This window comes from Meriones unguiculatus, chromosome X, assembly GCF_030254825.1.
Source record: "Meriones unguiculatus strain TT.TT164.6M chromosome X, Bangor_MerUng_6.1, whole genome shotgun sequence".
In the NCBI taxonomy this organism is placed as follows: domain Eukaryota; kingdom Metazoa; phylum Chordata; class Mammalia; order Rodentia; family Muridae; genus Meriones; species Meriones unguiculatus.
Window position 1 is genome coordinate 89,927,350 of NC_083369.1, and position 18,446 is coordinate 89,945,795.

At 46.2% G+C, this 18,446-nt stretch overlaps 1 protein-coding gene across 9 annotated transcripts in view; it reads right to left on the reverse strand.

Annotated features, from left to right (window-relative positions):
* Positions 1 to 217: 217 nt before the first annotated feature.
* The window catches only part of Elf4 (E74 like ETS transcription factor 4), a 40,628-nt gene continuing 22,399 nt past the window's right edge, over positions 218 to 18,446 (reverse strand). For 4 of the 9 annotated variants that reach the window (XR_009588438.1, XR_009588439.1, XR_009588441.1 and 1 more), the window contains 9 exons: positions 12,657 to 12,933; positions 9,901 to 10,072; positions 9,501 to 9,593; positions 8,053 to 8,244; positions 7,216 to 7,299; positions 6,938 to 7,130; positions 5,974 to 6,342; positions 3,357 to 4,841; positions 555 to 609 (listed from right to left, as the gene is read on the reverse strand). Coding sequence is in view for 5 of the 9 variants with exons in the window: in XM_060375116.1 (XP_060231099.1) it covers positions 3,357 to 3,449; positions 4,610 to 4,841; positions 5,974 to 6,342; positions 6,938 to 7,130; positions 7,216 to 7,299; positions 8,053 to 8,244; positions 9,501 to 9,593; positions 9,901 to 10,072; positions 12,657 to 12,728 (1,500 nt within the window). In the remaining 4 variants the exon portion in view is untranslated. Of the gene's footprint in view, positions 610 to 3,329; positions 4,842 to 5,973; positions 6,343 to 6,937; positions 7,131 to 7,215; positions 7,300 to 8,052; positions 8,245 to 9,500; positions 9,594 to 9,900; positions 10,073 to 12,656; positions 12,934 to 18,446 lie in introns of all 9 variants that reach the window. The other 5 variants (XM_060375119.1, XM_060375116.1, XM_060375117.1 and 2 more) reach the window with 5 other exon arrangements.

The window sequence follows — 18,446 nt, forward strand, 5'->3', positions numbered from 1 at the left end:
TGGGGTTTGACAATGAATGACTAATCTCAGAATGGGGGAGGTTATTCTTGGTCACATAGTCAGCCTGGGCTACATGAGATTGTCCCCAACACCACCAAAAAATGACACCAAAACAGCAAAAACAAGTGATAGCTACCGAGTATGGAATGACCAGCTTGTCCTCTTCCTACTGCCACATATGGCAGAAGGTCCCACAATTGGAATCTGGACTCATTCATCCTTTCAATAAACATTTATTGAGCACCTACTGTGTGTCAGGCACTGTGGCTAGGTGCTGGGGATACATCACTGACTAGCACACAGCCCCTGCTCTTGAGGAGCTCACAGTCTATTGGAGGGGAAATATAAACACAATCAATGAACTACATACAATGTGCTACAGTAAGAGGTATATACAAAGTGCTGTGGGAGCCAGGGAGAGGGAATCACATATCCCGCAGGAAGGTGTGGATCATCACTTGACTCCTGACTCCATTTGGCATCACAAAAGCAGGGGTATTGCTGCCACCTGCCTCTGGTTAGAGTAAATCTGTCTCCTGAGGTTCTCCTCTAACCTCTTCCATAACTCTTGTCAGCAGGGTCAGTTAACTGGTTACCTAGTTTAACACGCTGTGCAGGAAAGAAATGGGACAGGAAGGCATCTTTTAGGATTAGAGGATGTTCAAAGTAATACATATCCTGGGTGTTAAGCAGGGAACGAGGTGTACCGTGGGGACACTGGGACAGGAATGGCATGCCCTGGGCATTTAAGCACCTGGGGTAACTGCCTGAGAAGAGAGGAGGACAGAGAGATCACCTGTCTCAAATTTTGGTACCCAGCTCCCATCAGATCAATCAGTAACTAGTCATTGATGCGCATTTGCGTCAATGTGTGCCCAGTTTTGTGGGTGACACAGTGATGCCTACCCCTCAAGGTACAGATCTACACTTAAGGTCTAAGTAACAGTTTGTGATTACAATAGAGATGTCACAGGCTGTTTATAATTACCTGTCCATCATGTGGCAGTTACAAGTTTAAGAATTAAACTTAGAAACTGGCTGTTTCTGCTAAATTCAATCTAAAGACACAATTTTTAGTTGTTAGTAAGAGGATAGAGCATTTTGGCTGAACAGAACCCAGAAAAGAAAAGGCACAGGTGGGAATTTATGTCAGGAACAAGTCCAAATACGATCCTTTCAGAGTATAGTACCTTGGAGTGGGGTGGGGTGGAAAAAATTGACAGGACCCAATAGGGAAGGGCCACCGAGTTGGAGCTGTTTCCTGGTGGGGCTGATACCAAACTTCAGATCTTTCTAGAATTACTGCTCACAGCTCTCCAAGTGCTCCCCACTTCCTTCAGGGCCCCTTGGGCAGTGTCCTTATTTAAAAACTAAAAGGTTATTGCTAGGTCTCTAGAAAAGAATGAAGGATGAATATTTTACTAACTGGCCCTACGTGCAGGCAAGGACTCACTGAAGGGTTTTTAACAGAGGAATGACAGAGAAAGTGGTCTGCCAGATAGGAAGTGCTAAGAAGTCACAATGGACAGGGTACTGACGTATATTGGGAAAGAGGAAGCTGAGTAGCATGAGTTAGGCTGGAGGCTCTGGGAATGAAGACAGGCCAGATGTCAGGATATGAGGAAGAGGGGCAGGCTCAAGAACATATAGCAACCAGATAGCTCTGAGATTTCCAGTCTAAAAGGTCAGGAAAATGGTGGCATCATTAATAGAAGCAGATCACTAGAGCTAGCAAGGTATTTAAAAGAAGCAGGTTCTGGATTTAACTTATCTCAAAGAACTGGCCCATGATCATAGTGGGACCCTGGAGAACACCCAGACATAAAGAGATGATAAGGAGCCCACACAGGAAACAGAAAGCACAATAGGTATAGAAGGACACAGCAAGTGTTGGCTAACAAGGACTGAGAACCATGGAGAAGATGAGTTGACTACAGAAGTGCTGACAGCCTTAGTATAATTTCCTTGGGGTTAGGAAGTGTATGCAGATATTAGATTCCAGGTTGATGCAGGGCCATCTCAACTCACACTGTGCCTTTGTGCTCATTAAAACTGGTTGAGCTGAGGATGTAGCTCAGTTGATAAGAGTGCTTGTCTAGCCTGCACAAAGTCCTCGGTTTGATCCACAGAACAACATGAACTGGGCATGGTGATACACACCAGAAATTCTAGCACTTGCAAAGTGGGGTCAAGAGAACCAGAGATGAACCATATGCAAATTGGTCATCTTCACCAACATAGCAAATTCAGAGCCAACAAGGGCTAAATGAGAATCTCAAAAAACGATACCAAAACCCAAATACAACAACAGCAACACTAACAGCAACAACAGTGGTAACCTTTTCTCAAGATGCTTCCTTCTAGCCATCAAGATATTGTCATCACAAGCTGATTTTCTTAAAACAGACATTTCAGTGCCAATTGCTGAGAATGTCGCAAATGCACCTGCATAGCAACAGATGGTTCCTTCACCCAGGAAAGGAGAGAGAACAGTAAGGGAGAATGATGATGACCAGCCAGGGAGGTAGTTAGTTCAAGTGGGTGCTTTGGCACAGAGGACATAGTGAAGGTCCTGGAGCACTGATTCACATTAACCAAATTTACCGGAGGCTAGACTTGCTTCTGGGCCTGCCATCTCTAAGCATTACCACTAAACCTGGTAGAATAGAGGCATGCAGATTCAATGAAGGGTGATGGGGACCCTCAGCTGAGAGACTGGCTAAGAGAGATTAGGAGAACCCTTTGCATAAACATAAAAGAGAGAATCGAGGAGTTGTGTGCTGACAGAAGCTGTAAGAACTCATGTGTGTTCACTCCTGATCTTGGTCAAGAACGAATTGGGTTAGGTGGTAGCTGGAAATGAAAAGCAATGGTCCACCTAAAGTCTTTCATAGTCACTGTGAGAGGGAAAGGGTGGGAGAGAGGGCAAGATTTTATGGCTAGAGCTGGGTTGCCACTGAAGTAGCCTCAGCAATTCATGGCAGGTGGAATACTTCAGGACAAACAGAATGAAAAGGGAACTCAAGATAGGAAAAGAAGAGCACTGTGTCAAAAAAGACTATTGTAAGCATAGGGCTGATTTTTCAACAACAGCCAAAAGCCCTGGCCACAAACTTTCGATCTGCTTAGGCCTGGCTAGGGACTTCATAATTGGGGCTAACTACAGGAAAGTGCTTTGCTTCAAAACCTTTAGCAAAGTACTTCAGGTTCTAGCTTGATGGCAAGGTGACTATGTCAAGCAATTGATCCCAGGGCTAAGTGTGCTCCTTTTCCCTCCCATTATGGTTTTAACATTAGTGGCCTCTGGTCCCTTAGTAATGTCCTCTCACCATGTGCACTCATTGAAGCCCTCCTACCTAGACCTGTTCCAGCTTTGTGACATCTCTCCAGACTTGGGTGTGGGGCGTGGCATCCAACTGGTAGCTTCTAGTCTCAGAATGGCACTGTGGCTGGCAAGAGATAGAGATAGAGAGAGAGAGAGAGTGCTTTCTCTTAAAACTGCCTCATGTCTGTGGCTGACCTAGGAATGGGCTGGGACACACACACACACATACACACACACACACACACAACTTAAAAGACCTGACATCCACATCCTGTCCTCCCAAAATAAATGAAGCTACAGACCCACAAATGCACACAAATACATCTGAAGGTATTCACATATGGGATGGGAAGTTCCCTGTGTAAAGAATATGGATAACAAAGTATGACCAGACTTAACTCTTCTCGTGAAGCCTCTGACCAACTCTGGCCATAAGCTGCTTCCAGACTGTGGGTTTCCCTCCATCACCAAGTTAGCCAATTATCCTTCCAAGAGCATATCTACTCCCTCGTGCTCTCGGAGGCTATGGTCTAATGCCAGAAATGCTTGAGCTGGGCATAATTTTATCATGGTGATCCCAAACAGGCCTGGGGGACTTAGACTCAAATGTATCACACCCCACTAAATGTAAGGACAGGTATACTACTTAAGTCCACATGAAAATAATTCACAATTTTGCCTAGTGAGCCATACTTTTGTTCCCTTTGTTTATATGTCATGGGGCTCCATCTTATTGAGGGAAGTGGGATTGAATGGAGAGAAAGGGGCTGCTGGGGTTGGGGAGCTGGTCGGCAAGCTCCCAGATGTGGTCACACTAGGCTCAGATACAAATGGGGACCCTGAGCCTGATGAGAGCTCAAGTTCAGCCACTGGGGTTAGCCCAACAGTGGGATGGCTGGGGGAAGATAAAGTCTGGTTCCCCACAAGGCTCAGGTTATGGGAACCCCTTGAAAGCACCTGACTCTGAAGTGGCTGAAGATGAGCCTGATCTCTCAGGAGCTCTCTCAGGGTCTCTTCAGGAAAGAACAGCCCCTCCACAGGGGGGCCTGTAACCACACCCTGCACATATGACGAAGACCTAAAGGGCCCCTCCTTTACCCCAGACACTGATGTACCACCAGCAGTCCTGATGAAGGCAGCAATGACAGTCCCAGGGGGTTGAGAGCTAGGCCCTGCTGACCCAGCACCTAAGACCTGAGATGGTACTGGGTTGCTCGAAGGGTTAGCCCCAGCCAGAAGTTGGGAGAGGCCACTGAGGATCAATGGGGTCCCTTGGGTTGACACCTGGTTCTCCTGGAAACTGGTTTTGAGGGGGAAGGAAGCCTGCAAAGTGATCGTGTCCTTGAATGTTGACACCTGTGGAACACTCTGGAGAACGAGTTGAGTGGGAGCAGTAGTACTGGCAGGAGGCCCATTGGTCAGCACCGTAGTCAGAGGGATGGTCTGCAGAGTGACAGTGGAGCCCGGCCCCACCGGGGTTACTCCTAGGTGGATGTTACTGGGCACTGAAGAAGTACTGAGAAGAGACAGAAAATAGAGCTGGTTAAGGCAGGAGGTACCCCAAATGGCTAGGAAGGAGGGCACAAGGGGAACAGAGTTATAGGTATGCTGTGTTTTTATTGTTCTAATATTTATTAATCTGTAGAAATCTGAGATTATTCTAGAAGACGGACACTGTTCAAACATCAAAACTGCCCATGAACTGAACAAACATCATTGAATTATACATTTTGAGGAAACTGAGGCACACAGCTCACAACCCACAAGCCCATGAAGCTAGTAAAGATTGGAGCAGGGACTTTGCATGCAGGTCTTGTGAAGCCTAGAGCTCATGCTCCTCACCATTCAAATCTACTGCTTCCCCTTCTCTGAAGAATGTCCCTATGACCCAAATCAATGTAGCAGGTGGAGACATGACCCCAAATCCAACCTTTTCAGAGGAAACCGCAGGCCCCTGAGCACCAAAGTAGTGAGTGCTTCCCAAGAGGACTGGAAGAAAGAGTTATGTCTGCAAAATACTCTGCTGTCAAGTAAAAGAGACTTAATGGCATGGGGCTAGATACCACTAGGGGCCAGCTGGCTCCTGAGGACACATTCTGGTGTCACAGGAACAGCTAAATCTTAAAGCAGAAGCATCCTTACCTCCCCAAGTGAAGGGATGGCTTTGGATTACTGTGGTATGTGACCTCAGGCAAGTCATGTTTCTCTTTTTAAAAAAGATTTATTTTTTTAATTCCATTTTTCCAGATTTTATTTTGGTAACATTTATTTTTATTTCTTTCTCTATGATGTGTGATGTGTGATGTGCGCACATGGGCACACTCACAGGCCACATGTCTATTGTATCCAGAAGATGCTGCCAGATCCTCTGGAGCTGGAGTTACAGGTGGTGGTGAGCTGCCCAATTTATGTGCTGGGAACCAAACCTGGGTCCTCTGCATGAGCAATTTATGCTCTTAGCCGCTGAGTCATCCTTCCAGCCCCATCTTTCCTCTCTTGAGCAACAATTGCCCTGCTTGCTTCTCAGAGAGTTCTATAAAGATCCCACAAAACTGGAAACAACAGAGCTTTGCCAGAAATTGACAACTGACCCCCTACACCCAACAGGAGGGACTAAAGAAAGACTCCAATTACTATGATGCCCTTACCTCACAGTTTTGGTGAGCTTGGCCTGGCTCTGTAGCGGAGTGACAAGCATGGTGGAGGTAGTGGGGACCTCCTCATCCACAGACAGTCCTAACTCGAGACTTGCAGATGGCTGGAGACCTGTGTGTTGAACCGTTGCTTTCTCCAGGGAAGGGGTACCCTTGTCCTGGAGGGAAGTTTTGGTTACGACCCTGGAGCTGGCTTTCCGGATGGTACTGGTAGAGGGTGTGGAGGCCTGCGGAAGTGCTTCCGGTGTTTCAGTACTCTCCTCCTCATCCTCAATCACCACCAAGTCCTTAGGCATCTCCTTAAACTGGTATACCAATCTCTGCCCTTCCACTTTAGCCAGGATTCCTCTCTGGTAGTAATATCTGGAGGGACAAGAAGGAGATTAGTAAGTTTACTAGAGGTTGAGTAAGGAGGCCTTTTCTCTCCATCTGTCGCACATGCTACTCTCTAAGGCAGGGCAAGCATGGGACTCAGGCAGTCTGGGCTGGGGCAGTCCAAGAGAGGGGGGTTGGGGTGGGAAATAGCCAACTCTTGGGCAAAAAGGGCCTTTTAAGACATTTTAAAGTTTCTACAATATAACAAGTGTCCAAAAAGGGGTCTTCCATGCCAACCCCCATACTACTTTGGGGCTGAGGACAGTGAGTAACTGAAGAGTAGAAATGAGTGAAGACATGGATGGTAGAGGCCCAACAATTGGCCTGAAGACACATCTCTGGGACAACTTAAGGCCATCTCTGGCTTCCAAAATGTAGTGAAAGCCCTTTGTAGAGATTGGCTGTATGTGGAGCTAAACTACCCTTTCAATACAGAGAAGCAAGAGGAAGTGTGAAGAAGAAAAGGGCGGTGTTAGATCCACTTCCTAGAGGGGACTGGTCAGGCCTTTCTCCAAGTGGGAAAGCCATAGAAAGGTCTTAGTGATCCCTCGGGGCAGAAATTCTGTGTCCCAGTAGCTCCTACCTTAGGGCCCGCCCCATGGTCTCATAGTTCATGTCAGGCTTGTTTTTCTGCTTGCCCCACAGCTTGGACACAGCCTTGGAGTCCACCAACTTGAAGATGCCTTTTTCTCTCTGGGTCCACTTGATGTACTTGGGGCAGGTGTTTCTGTCTTGCAGAAGGGCCAGCAGGAACTCCCACAGATAAATGTTGCTACCTGCAGAGAGGTAGGCAGTGAGGAGCCACTCAGGACTCTGAAATTAAGGGGCACCCTACCCACCTCACCTGAGCCCCAGCTATACCTTTGCCATCCTTGGATTTCTTCCGTATGGGGACACTGGGGTCAGTGACAGGTGAGGTACTTCGGCTGTGCTTTGTCTTTCGGTCTATAAAGTGGGTAAAACGAAAGCTGAGGTCAAAGTTAGTTGGGCAAGCTGGATGGAACAAGACCAATCACCACAGGCAAGCCAGATCACTAAGGATAGGGGTTCAATCTTTCTCCATAGCAACAGCCAAGAGGTATCTGCACCATATCAAGGCTACCACATGAGGAGATGCAAGATTTGCAAACAAGAGACCTTTAGATTACAAAGTTCAGAAGAGCAGCTAGGCCAGAAATTCCTGACCTTATTTTTTTGAAATGACAGACAGCTTAAAGGTGTTGCTGTGGTACAGGTCAGTGTGATACAGACAGAGGAGTAGGCATACTGGTGAGGTAACATCAAGCAGCCATTCCCCTAAGTAAATCAATAACAAAGGGGCTTGGGAAAGCCCAAAGTCCTTGCATAGATGGCCTCTTTCATAAGTGTAATAGAAGCTAGATAAGCACACAGCATGATTCATTTTTATAAGGGAAGGTCCCCAAAGTCTAGAAACTAGCTAGGAGTCTAGGCATGGAATCCCAACACCCACCCTAGGATCCAATCAACTTGGACTACTGGCATTGCTAGAGGAGTTTATGAATGTGCAGGACAGATAGGAGCAGCATGAGAGAAAGGCCAGGCTTTGGGAAGGACACCCATTAAAGCCAAGACTTACTGCTGGGCCAAAGAGTTATTTCTTAATGCATCTCTGAGCCTATTCCATCACCAAGGCTTTCCCCACCAAAGATGCAGCAAAGATACACCTCCCATCCTTACTTCTCTTTCTTGGCTTCTCAAGCTTCTTAGGATTTTCCTCTCTGGAGACCCTCTCCTCCAGAGAATGCTCCTTCTGGTTACCAGTATCATTTGTCTTGTTCTGGTCATCAGGTTCAGTGGCAGAAAACAGGAAGTTGGGGAGACTGATGGTCTGAACAGAGTCTGAGTCTGGAAGCATTTCCGGAGTGCTGACTGCAAGAAGAAAGGGCTGTGGTGGGCAGAGCCAACAGCAAGAGTAGCCCTCCTCTTATCACTGGTGCTGTGGTTCCAGAGTAAATTTGTCAGCACTGGGGAGGGTGGGAATGCCATTGTCCATAGCTCCAGACATAAGATACACCTAATGTTGCCTCAGGTGTTTTGCCCCAAGAGAGGAGGAAAAATCTGCAATGCTATAGGCATGATTGGGCCCATACAATGGCTACATTTATCTCTCACTACTGGTAGTGGAGAAGGTCCAGGTTGCATTCAGATAAAGGACTTGAATGATTTAGTCATTCACTCATCTGACAACTCAAAAGGACTCCAGAAATCATTAATCCCAATTCCTCTGCTTTCTTGATAAGGAAACTGAGAGATGGCAAGTCATGTGCCATGGTCACACAGCAACAGTGGTACATGTTGGCATTCAGTCAATATTTGTTGAATATTAGTGAGAAGTTTGGGGAGCAATGTCTTTTAGCCTCAGAGATTTTTTTTTTTTTTATTTTGCCTTCACTATACCATAGTGCTGTCTTGGGCAAGGGTAACTGAGTGGGAGATTCTCTAAAAAGCATCAGAGCACCTTCTGTAGAAGGAACTGAGAAGAACTGCCTTAGGGGTTCTTCTAAGGAGCTTGGGGCAATGGAGGATCAACAGGCTTCTATGCCCTCTTAGAACCTGGCCTTCAAGAACAGGCAACAGGTGCTGTGAGATGGTTCTGTGGGTAAGGCACTTGCTGCCAAGTCTTATGACCTGAGTTCGATCCCCAGGACCCACATGGTGGGAGGAGAGAATCAACTTCTCAAAGTAGCCCTCTGAGCATGGCATGTGCACACCCCACATACACCCACACATAATATAATTTAAAATTTAATAAAAATATTTTTGAATACATAGAATGGATAATTCATTCAGTTTGATCGGATGGAAATGACTGTAAAGATGGTGGAGATAGCTGCCCAGCAGTGTGAAACCACTTACTACTGCTGAGTTGCACCCTGCAAAATGACTAAGCTGTTTGTTGTATGTATATTTCCTACCGTTTAAAAATTGGTGAAATAATACCAGCATTTTTCTGGTCTCCAGTGTCTTCCTGACCTTTTTTTGTCAGTCCAGGCTTGAGTCACTTCACATGTACATTGATGGAGGAAAGTACCTAGACCTAATGCACATGTGCCTGAAAATCCAGTGAATAGATGCAATGTGGACATTTTATCACCTTGACTTTAGGTACTCAAGTTCAAACTTACAGATCTGCTTCTCATCCAGGACATCGTTGGGAGTTTCCACATTGAATAGGACTTCCGTGGATGACATGTTATTAGAGGTAGACTCATTGTCATCTGGTTCCAGGTTCCATGAAGTAGGAGGAGGGAAGAAGAGTCAGGCTTCAGAACAGTTAATAATGAGGACCACCTGAGGTGAGACTCTGTGGTACAGCTGGGCAGACACCAGAGATCCTCTCACCCATGCCCCCTCCCCAAACTGGTTTCTACTCTTTGTGCCACCCTGTCTGAGGACTTTTTGAATGGATGAAGATGGTTCCCTCCTCTTTTGTGGTAAACCTTGGCCATTATATGGGGTGCTGTTCCCTGAAGGCAGAAGTCCTTTCTCTGCCATACACCTTCCCCAACCAGCAAACGAACAGACCTGTCAGCAAAATACTGCCTTCTAGGATCTGATCCTGTGCCATGCACAAAGTCCTGTCCCTTATGATGCCATTGTGGACTTCATCCAAATCCATTCCTGAGTAGAGATGCAGTAATTCAGGATAAGGGACCTGCTCCACGATGACAGCTGGAAACACTGAAGGGTCTTCGAGCTATGGAGAAGAAAGAAATCCTGGCTCATTACTCACCTACTTCTTCTGAGATGCCCACCCTACCAGATGGCAAGGCCAACCTCACTGGGTGATGTTTTTTTAAAAAAAATATATTTCTTATCTTATGCATTTTGGAGGTGGGGCATACCACAGCATGTGTATGGTAGTTGATCAGAGGACAACATGTTAGATTCTCTTCTTCCATCATGTGGGCCCTTCTGGACGATGGAACTCAGATCATTAGGCTTTGCAGTAAGCACCTTTAATTGCTAAGGTATCTTGCCAGCCCCTAGGTGATGCTTTAAGTGGGATCTTAATTAATAGAGATGGCTTAGCTCAGCAGGACTTGCACTTAGCCATGTATTTCGTGTATATGCAGTACTGGAGATAGAGCTCAATGCCTTGCACATGCTAAGCATGCACTCTACTCATGCACTCTACCACTGACATATAGCCCCAACCTGAGCAAACATTTTTTTTCATTTGTTGAGTTAGTCCATGGTCTGAGGTGAGAGCTGAGTCTATGAGGAGCCACTAGTGGTAAGTGATTGGTTGATGGCAAGGCTGAGGGTACAGGCACTTTGCAAGTACTCTGAAGCTGCATGTGACTAGTGGTCCTTTACTGCACTACACCAATATAGAACCTGCTAGCATACCATAAAATCTGATCAGATTGCACTGATCTAGAACCAGTTTGCCTGGATTGTAAACTAAAGTCTGCTGTTTCCTAGCACCGTGACACTAAGGTAGTTTCCTAATCTTCCTGTGTATCAGTTTCCTTGTCCATAAACCAGGACACTCATATTATTGATCCCATAGATTGTTTAAACAGATCAGAAACATAATGCAATAACAATAGGGTCTGGCATAGATTAAGTTATCATTAGGTATCTGGATCTTCTGAGAGATAAATATTGTTTCTTTTTAAAATTTCAGTGTTTTGCCTATATGTATCTACGTGCACCACATGAGTGTGTCTGATATCCACAGAAGTCAGAAAAAAAGTTGATTGGAACTGGAGTTATAGCCAGATGTGGGTGCTGGGAACTTAACCCCATGTTTTGCTTCTTAACCTGAGTACATTTGTGTTCCTTTTTAGTCTGTCTGTCTGCCTATTATCTATCTATCTATCTATCTATCTATCTATCTATCTATCTATCTATCTATCTATCTGTCTGTCTGTCTGTCTGTCTGTCTGTCTGTCTGTCTGTCTGTCTATGATATATGAGTTCTTTTATATTTGTAACATTTAAAAGCAAGGATTGTTTTCCATGAAGAGGGAAAGGCAGATGAGAACAGAAAAGCATTGGGTAGAGACTGTCCTGTGAGAAAGCATTAGATATTATTCTGAAGTAAGAAGGTAGAAGGACTAGGGACACCCTAGGTGTTATATCTGATAGGTGTGAAAGATGAGAGACTGGAGGAGAAGCTGTGTGCTGAGTGGAGAGGGATGCTTGGGAGTGTAAAAAAATGGAATAGCTACTGAGAGGACTGGAAACAAATGAAAGAATCCAGGTAAGGTTCAGCTTTTCTTCTCTTCTTATCTGATCCCTTCCACAAGACTATATAATATTCCAGAAGAGACAACAACAGGTGACAATGCTGAGTTATTTTGTCCAAGAACCAGCAATCCAGAAAGTACAATGTGCTCGAGGCTCACTAGAGGGCAGCCTTTGGTACACCCAGTAAAAGAGTCTTCTACCCGCCCATAAAGAGAGCCAGTTTTGGAAATACTTAGCTAGATCTTCTCTTGGACAAGCTTTGGCAGATAGCAGCCAGATAGGACAGAGGAAAGACTTGGGTAGGTGACATTGTATTCCAGCTGAGATTAAACCCCGGAAATTTTTATTTCTACTCTCCCTTTCCTTCTTCCACACCTGCCTCATCTTTTTCCTTTTTGTGAAAGAGCAGAGTGGAAAGTTGTGGAACATCTAGCAGCAGAGAAAATGTGTCCTCCTGACTTCATTGCAACACAAGGGATATAGCAATGGGGACCAGAATACCATAATCTGATCCTATCCTGTTTTCTAACTTCCTCCTGCCCAAAGACCCCATTTCTGGCATGTACTGAATCCTCAGGCTGAGAAGACTGAGCCCATGAGCTTGTCAAGAGCCATGAGTCTGAAGATGCTAAGACTCCAGTTCCATACTTTAAGTCCTGCTGGCAGGGCTCTCTTTGCTCTGTAGTTGTCTCAGCAGTTTTCTTACTCTGACACTGGGGCTGAAGAGAAGTAGCAGACACCCTACATTATGTTCAGTTGTATGTAAGCGTCGGTTTAGTTCCATTTGCCAGTTGACTCATAGCTCAGCCAGTTTGCTTAATAATTGCTTGGCTAGCTTAGTGACTACATGTGCCGTAATGGCATGTAACCAACCTGCTCCCTAAGGGACCATTGAAAGACTCTTAGGGGTAGCTGGTGTAGAGGTTGGCTGGCAGGCAGGCCCAGTGTTCTAACAAAGTAGGTGCTTGTTAGGTATTTGCTGACTAGCTGTCAAGCCCCACTGGACTCACATGCTCCCTGTTCATGTATATGTCCCCATGATTGCCCATATTAACTGAATGTTTTATTCCCAGAAACCATACCTGGTGGATATCATCCATCTCGTTGCTTGCAAACTCAAAGACCAGATCACTGGGCTGCAAGGCAATAGCCATACTGGTTTCTGCCAGAACTGACAGTGAGACTCCCCCGGGTCCCTGGAGCTCTGGTGGTTTCCTGATGAACAGATGTTATTCAGATACCTTAAGATCAATTTAGTGCCTTCTCCGAGCTTCTGTGAAGGTTATCCAGAGTCGGAGTGGGTGTGGCCTATGCCAGGCTCAAGACTGCATGCTGGGCTATGCCAACCACAAGAGTAACCTAAGGAGAAGGGAGAGATGGAGAGCATGAGTAAGCCAACTTCCATCAGCTCAGTGGTCAAATCAGCTGGTGAACCTGAGAGGATCTGCTGTGCCTGGACAGACTTCCAGCAGAGAGATAGTAGAAAGGGACCTGGCTTTGGGCAGTAGGAGGAAAAAAAAATCTCTATCCTGACTTGAGAAAGCCTCATGTAAGTGTAGGTTTGAGGGGACACAGGGTATTCGAGCACTCAGTTTATCTTAGAAGTGAGGACCAGCTGGCTCAGAGGAGCAGTCTACAGAGGAAGATATGTCTCACTTGGGGTGAGGGGAGGGGTGTCAAGGCTCGTAGGTCATAAGCCTTGCATGTTCATTAGCAACCCTACCCCCACTGCCCACCTCCGTGCAGTGCTGCATGGGAGTTCTGTGTTCTTGGCTTAGCTTTGCTTTCAGTTTCAAGAGTGAACTGTCACCCTGGGAACTTGTGAGCAGAGCTCTGGCTGGGGGAGGGGCCAGAAGAACCTTTCTCATCCTCTATAGCTGGCTCATCCTTCATATTACAGGAAATCTCAGTCTGCTGAAGCCCACACGAGGTACTTCCCCAGTGCTTCCTATGCTAGCAAGGAATTGAGGCTCCCTGTTTTTTCCCTTGCCTCTACTACTCTGCTGCCAGAGCCCCAGGGTACTTCTAGGATGATCACACCCGTGGACAACTCCCAAAGCCCTGATCTTCTGGCTCCCTCCATTCCACCCGGAACACACTGGCCTTTGCACTTGTCCAGGTACTAGGTCTTTTGCCCTTTGGGTTACTTTGAAAGTGTGATGTGTTTTCATTGTGTGCATAACTACAGTTAGACTGATTCTACCACTATAGCCAGGAGAACCCGGGCTACCCTCGAGAGCACACAACCCAACTCCCAAAAACTCTGTCGGTAGTGCCAGGGTGGCAAGACCTTATCCTGGCTGGGAAATAAATGAGGAACTTCAGATGGGGGCCAAAGAGGGGTAAAAGAAGAGTGCCACAAGTGACCTCTCTGATGACCGATCTCCTCCACAGGAGACACCCAAGCCTCTCCCACTTCCTTTCCGTTAGCCCACAGGCCTAGCCCTGCCCAGTCTCCACCCCCACACCTTTCCACCTACTCCATCAAACAGCTTGGAGAAGTTACTCAGCTCAACTTTAACCATTAGAATCAAATCTCCCTTTGAATGGAAGAGCGAGCTCTGCTAGGTCCATCTTCAGAGGAACTGCAGGGGTGGAGGAGTTCAGAGTGGTAGTTATAACAGCCTTGTTCTGGTTGAGTCAGTCCACCTTGCCCCACCCAAACCTGCATGTGACCCTTTCCCTCTGTGGCCTGCAAGACCTTGCAGGACCGTTTGTGTCTGGGTCCCCCAGCCTAAGTGCCCTCAAGGCCTGCATTCCGCAGCTCCTGCCTTCCCAGTCTGTCTGCCCTTGGGAAACATTCTCATACTAATCAAATGAAAGATGATTACTTTCATATAAACCTTCTTGGTCTAAGCACAAAACTTCTGCATCTGCTGCTGCCCCAGGTCATTTACTGGAGCCCTTTCTTTCACATTTCTTTGTCTTGTTTTCTCTTTCAAAAGTTCTGCTGCTGCTATTTGCTTAGGGAACCTCTTTGCATTTTCCTTACCTCTCCTATCAGACACTGGCTTCCTTGACAGTAGGGATGACTATGGGTCATTGATAAAGCATACACACCTTGTCTTGTGCTTGGTTTATGGAATAAATACAAGAAAAAAAAAGGAACAGCAGTGGGCATGGTGGCTTGTGTCTGCAATCCCAGTATATGAGGATGGGGTGGATAGATCACTATGGTTTAGACGCTAGCCTTAGCTAGAAAAACCAGGCTTGGGGAGACAGCTCAGTCTTTAAAGTACTTTCCCTGAAAGCATGACCACCTGAGTTCAATGTCTAAAAAAACGTTAAAAATCCAGACAAATTGAAGCATGCTTCTATTCCCAGGGCTGGGGCAGTGTGACAGGACGATTTCTGGGACCTGGTGGCTAGCTAGCCTAGTCTGTGAGCTCCAGGGTAGCAAGAGACCCTCTTTCAAACAAACACCAAGGTGGATGGACAATTCCTGAGAGGTTGACCTCTAGACTTCCAAAGGCATGATATACACACTTGTGGATTAGCATCAGTACATATGTGCGCCCACATGAACACACTACCCCCATGAAATACACACAAAACCAAACCAAGAGAAATAAATTTCAAAAATAAAAAAGAAAGAAGGACCAAAACAAAAAACAAATGAGTAAATGGATGATACTGGTCTATAGGCATCTGTGATATAATTTTGAGACGTATATAGCTAAATGTACAATGTGTGAGGAGAAATATGCAAACACAAAGGTTACATTGATACTATTTTTTTACATTGTTAGTTACACAGGTACACTATCTGTCTGCTGTAAGTATACAAACAGACCACAGATATAAGTGCATGCTCGGGGTGTGTGCATGTGTGGGGACATGTTCGTGACAGCCTCTATGTGTCAAAGGGCTGCCCTGGTCTGGCCAGCTTGCAAAGCCACAAGCTCAGTCATAGGTTCCTTCTCCAGCTCCTTCAGGGCAAGCAGCATGATCTGCCTTGGTGAGAATGACAAGTCCAAACAAATGCTGTGGAGAAAATGGGGGCAGAGGCTAGGCAGGCCAGGTGCCTGCTGGTCAACAAGGATATTTAACTGTGTGCTTCCTAGAGACAAAAAGCCAACTCCAGCATAAGTATAGAACCTATGGGTTCTCAGGTGAGTGATCCCCTACCCTAGGTCCACTCTGCTAAAGAAGTGAGGGGAAAGAAAAGTCCCCGGAACACTGTATTGGATTGTAATGTCTGTAGCCATGAGTGTAGAAAATCAAAATGAGTTTGAAACCAGTGGTAATTCCAGTAGCATTCTTCTATGTACCTGCATGATTGGTATCTAAACTCCATCTAGTTGGGAGATCTTAGAGAACTATCTCCAGAGATCTGCATCTGCCTGGAGCTAAGGAGTGGAGGCAGGAGATGTGGCTGCCCAACTCTCTAGGTAAGGCTAAGAAACCTATCATGGAAATTTTCAGTCCAGAAATTTCCCCCTCCCCCTTCAAAAGTTTGAGGATTTGAAAGTGAGAGGTGGAGAAAGGCTCATTTGCATATTCACTCACTCTCCCCAAGTCCCTCAAAATAACCCCCTTCTCCCAGGAACTTGAAACCAAAGAAGCCACCACCATAGAAGGCACACCCTATGGGAGAGAAACACATGGAAGGTTCTTCTCTCCAGAGTCCTCTCAAAGACCTTTGGCTAGGCCACAGCTTCAATGGCCTATTGTCCCTCTGGACACTGCATTGCTGAGTGGAGGTCAGAGGACACAAATGCCTCCAGGTAAAGTCTATTCCCAAGTCTATATTACTGGAATGGAAAATGATGCCTGGTTGGTACACTGAGAGCTGATGTGCACTGCAAAAGTGTGTACCACAAGAGGGAGCAAAAAGGCCAGGCTGCCTGGAAATACACACCTCTGGCTCTGCCATTCTGAGTGCACCTCAGAACCAAAGCAGCATAAGGTAGTTTAGGATGATTCTGCATCAGCACAACTCGGCCCCCTTCAGACATACAGACCCTAGCTTCCTGGAACTGTCACTGGAACACATCAATCAGCATCTAGCGTACACTCTAGAGGAGGCAGCTCTGATGGGAAAGTCACATCCACAATCTCTACCAAGGGAGTTTAAATCTAGGCTTGATCAACTGAGTCAATGACTCTCAGAATTACTGGTAACACCCATGGCATTTTCACACATGCCAAGAAACATGGGGGCCAGATGGTCAGCTGGGCCACACAGCATAATTCTCCAGTTCCCCATCCTTTCAGAGCCAACTGTCACTCCTGAAATACCTCGTTCTCCATGAAACCTTTCTGGAATTCTTTGGAAAGGAAATGACAATTTCCTTCATGTCATTTCCCGCTCCTGTAACACCCCTCCCCCAATAGCCACAAACAAAATGGAAGCTGTCCCAGCAACAGAACAGTTGTCCCCTCTATGTAAAAAAGAAAAAGAAAAAAGCATGGAGATCACGCCTGCTATACCATGTGACCAGTGACCTGTATTTAAAAGCGAGAAGACCAGAGTTAGGAATGGAGTGTGCAATCCTAGATAGAGTAGAACTAAGCCATCTGCAGAACTCAAACCCACAACCTTGTCCCCGTTAAGGCTGGCCTTCAATCAGCCAACCAAATCCTCTTTCTTGAGCAAGTGCTCAGTAAAGTGGCTCCAGCCACAGCTATGTTGTCAGCTCCTTCTCCTTTGTTCCTTTCTGTCCACTGCCCCCTCCACTGGAGACGAAATCAGGAAGGGGAGGAGGAAAGGTTTTGCAAGGTTAAGGTTTCTCTATTATTTGAAAAAATCCAGGTTCCTAAACTGGGTGTAGTGGGGCATGCCTTTAATCCCTAAATTTAGGAGACTGAGTCTTGAGGATCCTGGGTACAAAGCTAAACTGTGCTACAGAGTAAGGCCTTACCTTAAAAAAAATCTAAGGCTGGGGATGTAGCTCAGTTGGTACCTTGTTTGCCTAGCATGCAAGCTGTGTTAAACTGGGCATGGTGAGACACACCTTTAATCCCAGCACTTGGGAGGTAGAGGTAGGTGGATCTCCAGGCTAGCCAGGTCTACATAGTGATTTTCAGGCCAGGGCTACCAAAACAAAACAAAAAAGCTGGAGTTATAATTCCCAGCACTGCATAAAAGGCATGTTGACACATGTTATCCTTGCATAGGGAAGGTTGAGATAGAAAGATCAGAAGTTTAAGGACTAGGTTACATAGCAAGTTAAAGCCAAAAAAACGACAACAACAAAAACCCTTCCCCAAACCAAACAAAAACAAATCAATAAAAAATAATGTGAGAATTAATAAAACAAAACAAGAAAACCCAAGGAGAAAATAAGTAAGAACACTAGAAAGCAGTCACACAGAGCAAAAGCTTTGGGTGACATCCCAGAGGGCAAGGGTGTCCAGGCACACCATTATCTCTCCTGATGTCAGGATTGTGGGAGTTGGAGGGTTCCAGTTGTTGCCTGAGAAGAAACTCCTCTCCTGGGTTGGGGGCTCTGGGGTGGAGTGTTTTGCCCCAAACCGTGTCACCCTGCCCAGCCCTTTGGGTTGTGGTTATGTAGCAAGAAAAGCACTACTGAAACCCTAATGTAGGAGAGGAAAGGGAGAGGCAGGGGGAGGAGCCTGACAAAAGGAACCGATTTCCTCAGACACTCTGAGAAATCTCACTGAGTGCTGTCTGGAGGGCCCTGGGGCCACCACATCCTCCTCTCTAGTGCCTCAGGGAAGAAGAGGCAAGGATGGAAAAACAGACTGTAGGAAGACAGCAAGACTCGGTCCCAGTAGCTACTGATCCTGAACATGGATGTGTTGCCAGTTACAGCCTAGAAGGTTCAATGGAGGTCCCTACAGACCCTAAGCCTAGAAGGGGCAACAGAGGTCCCGGCAGACCCTAACAGCATGGATGTTCCAGGTAG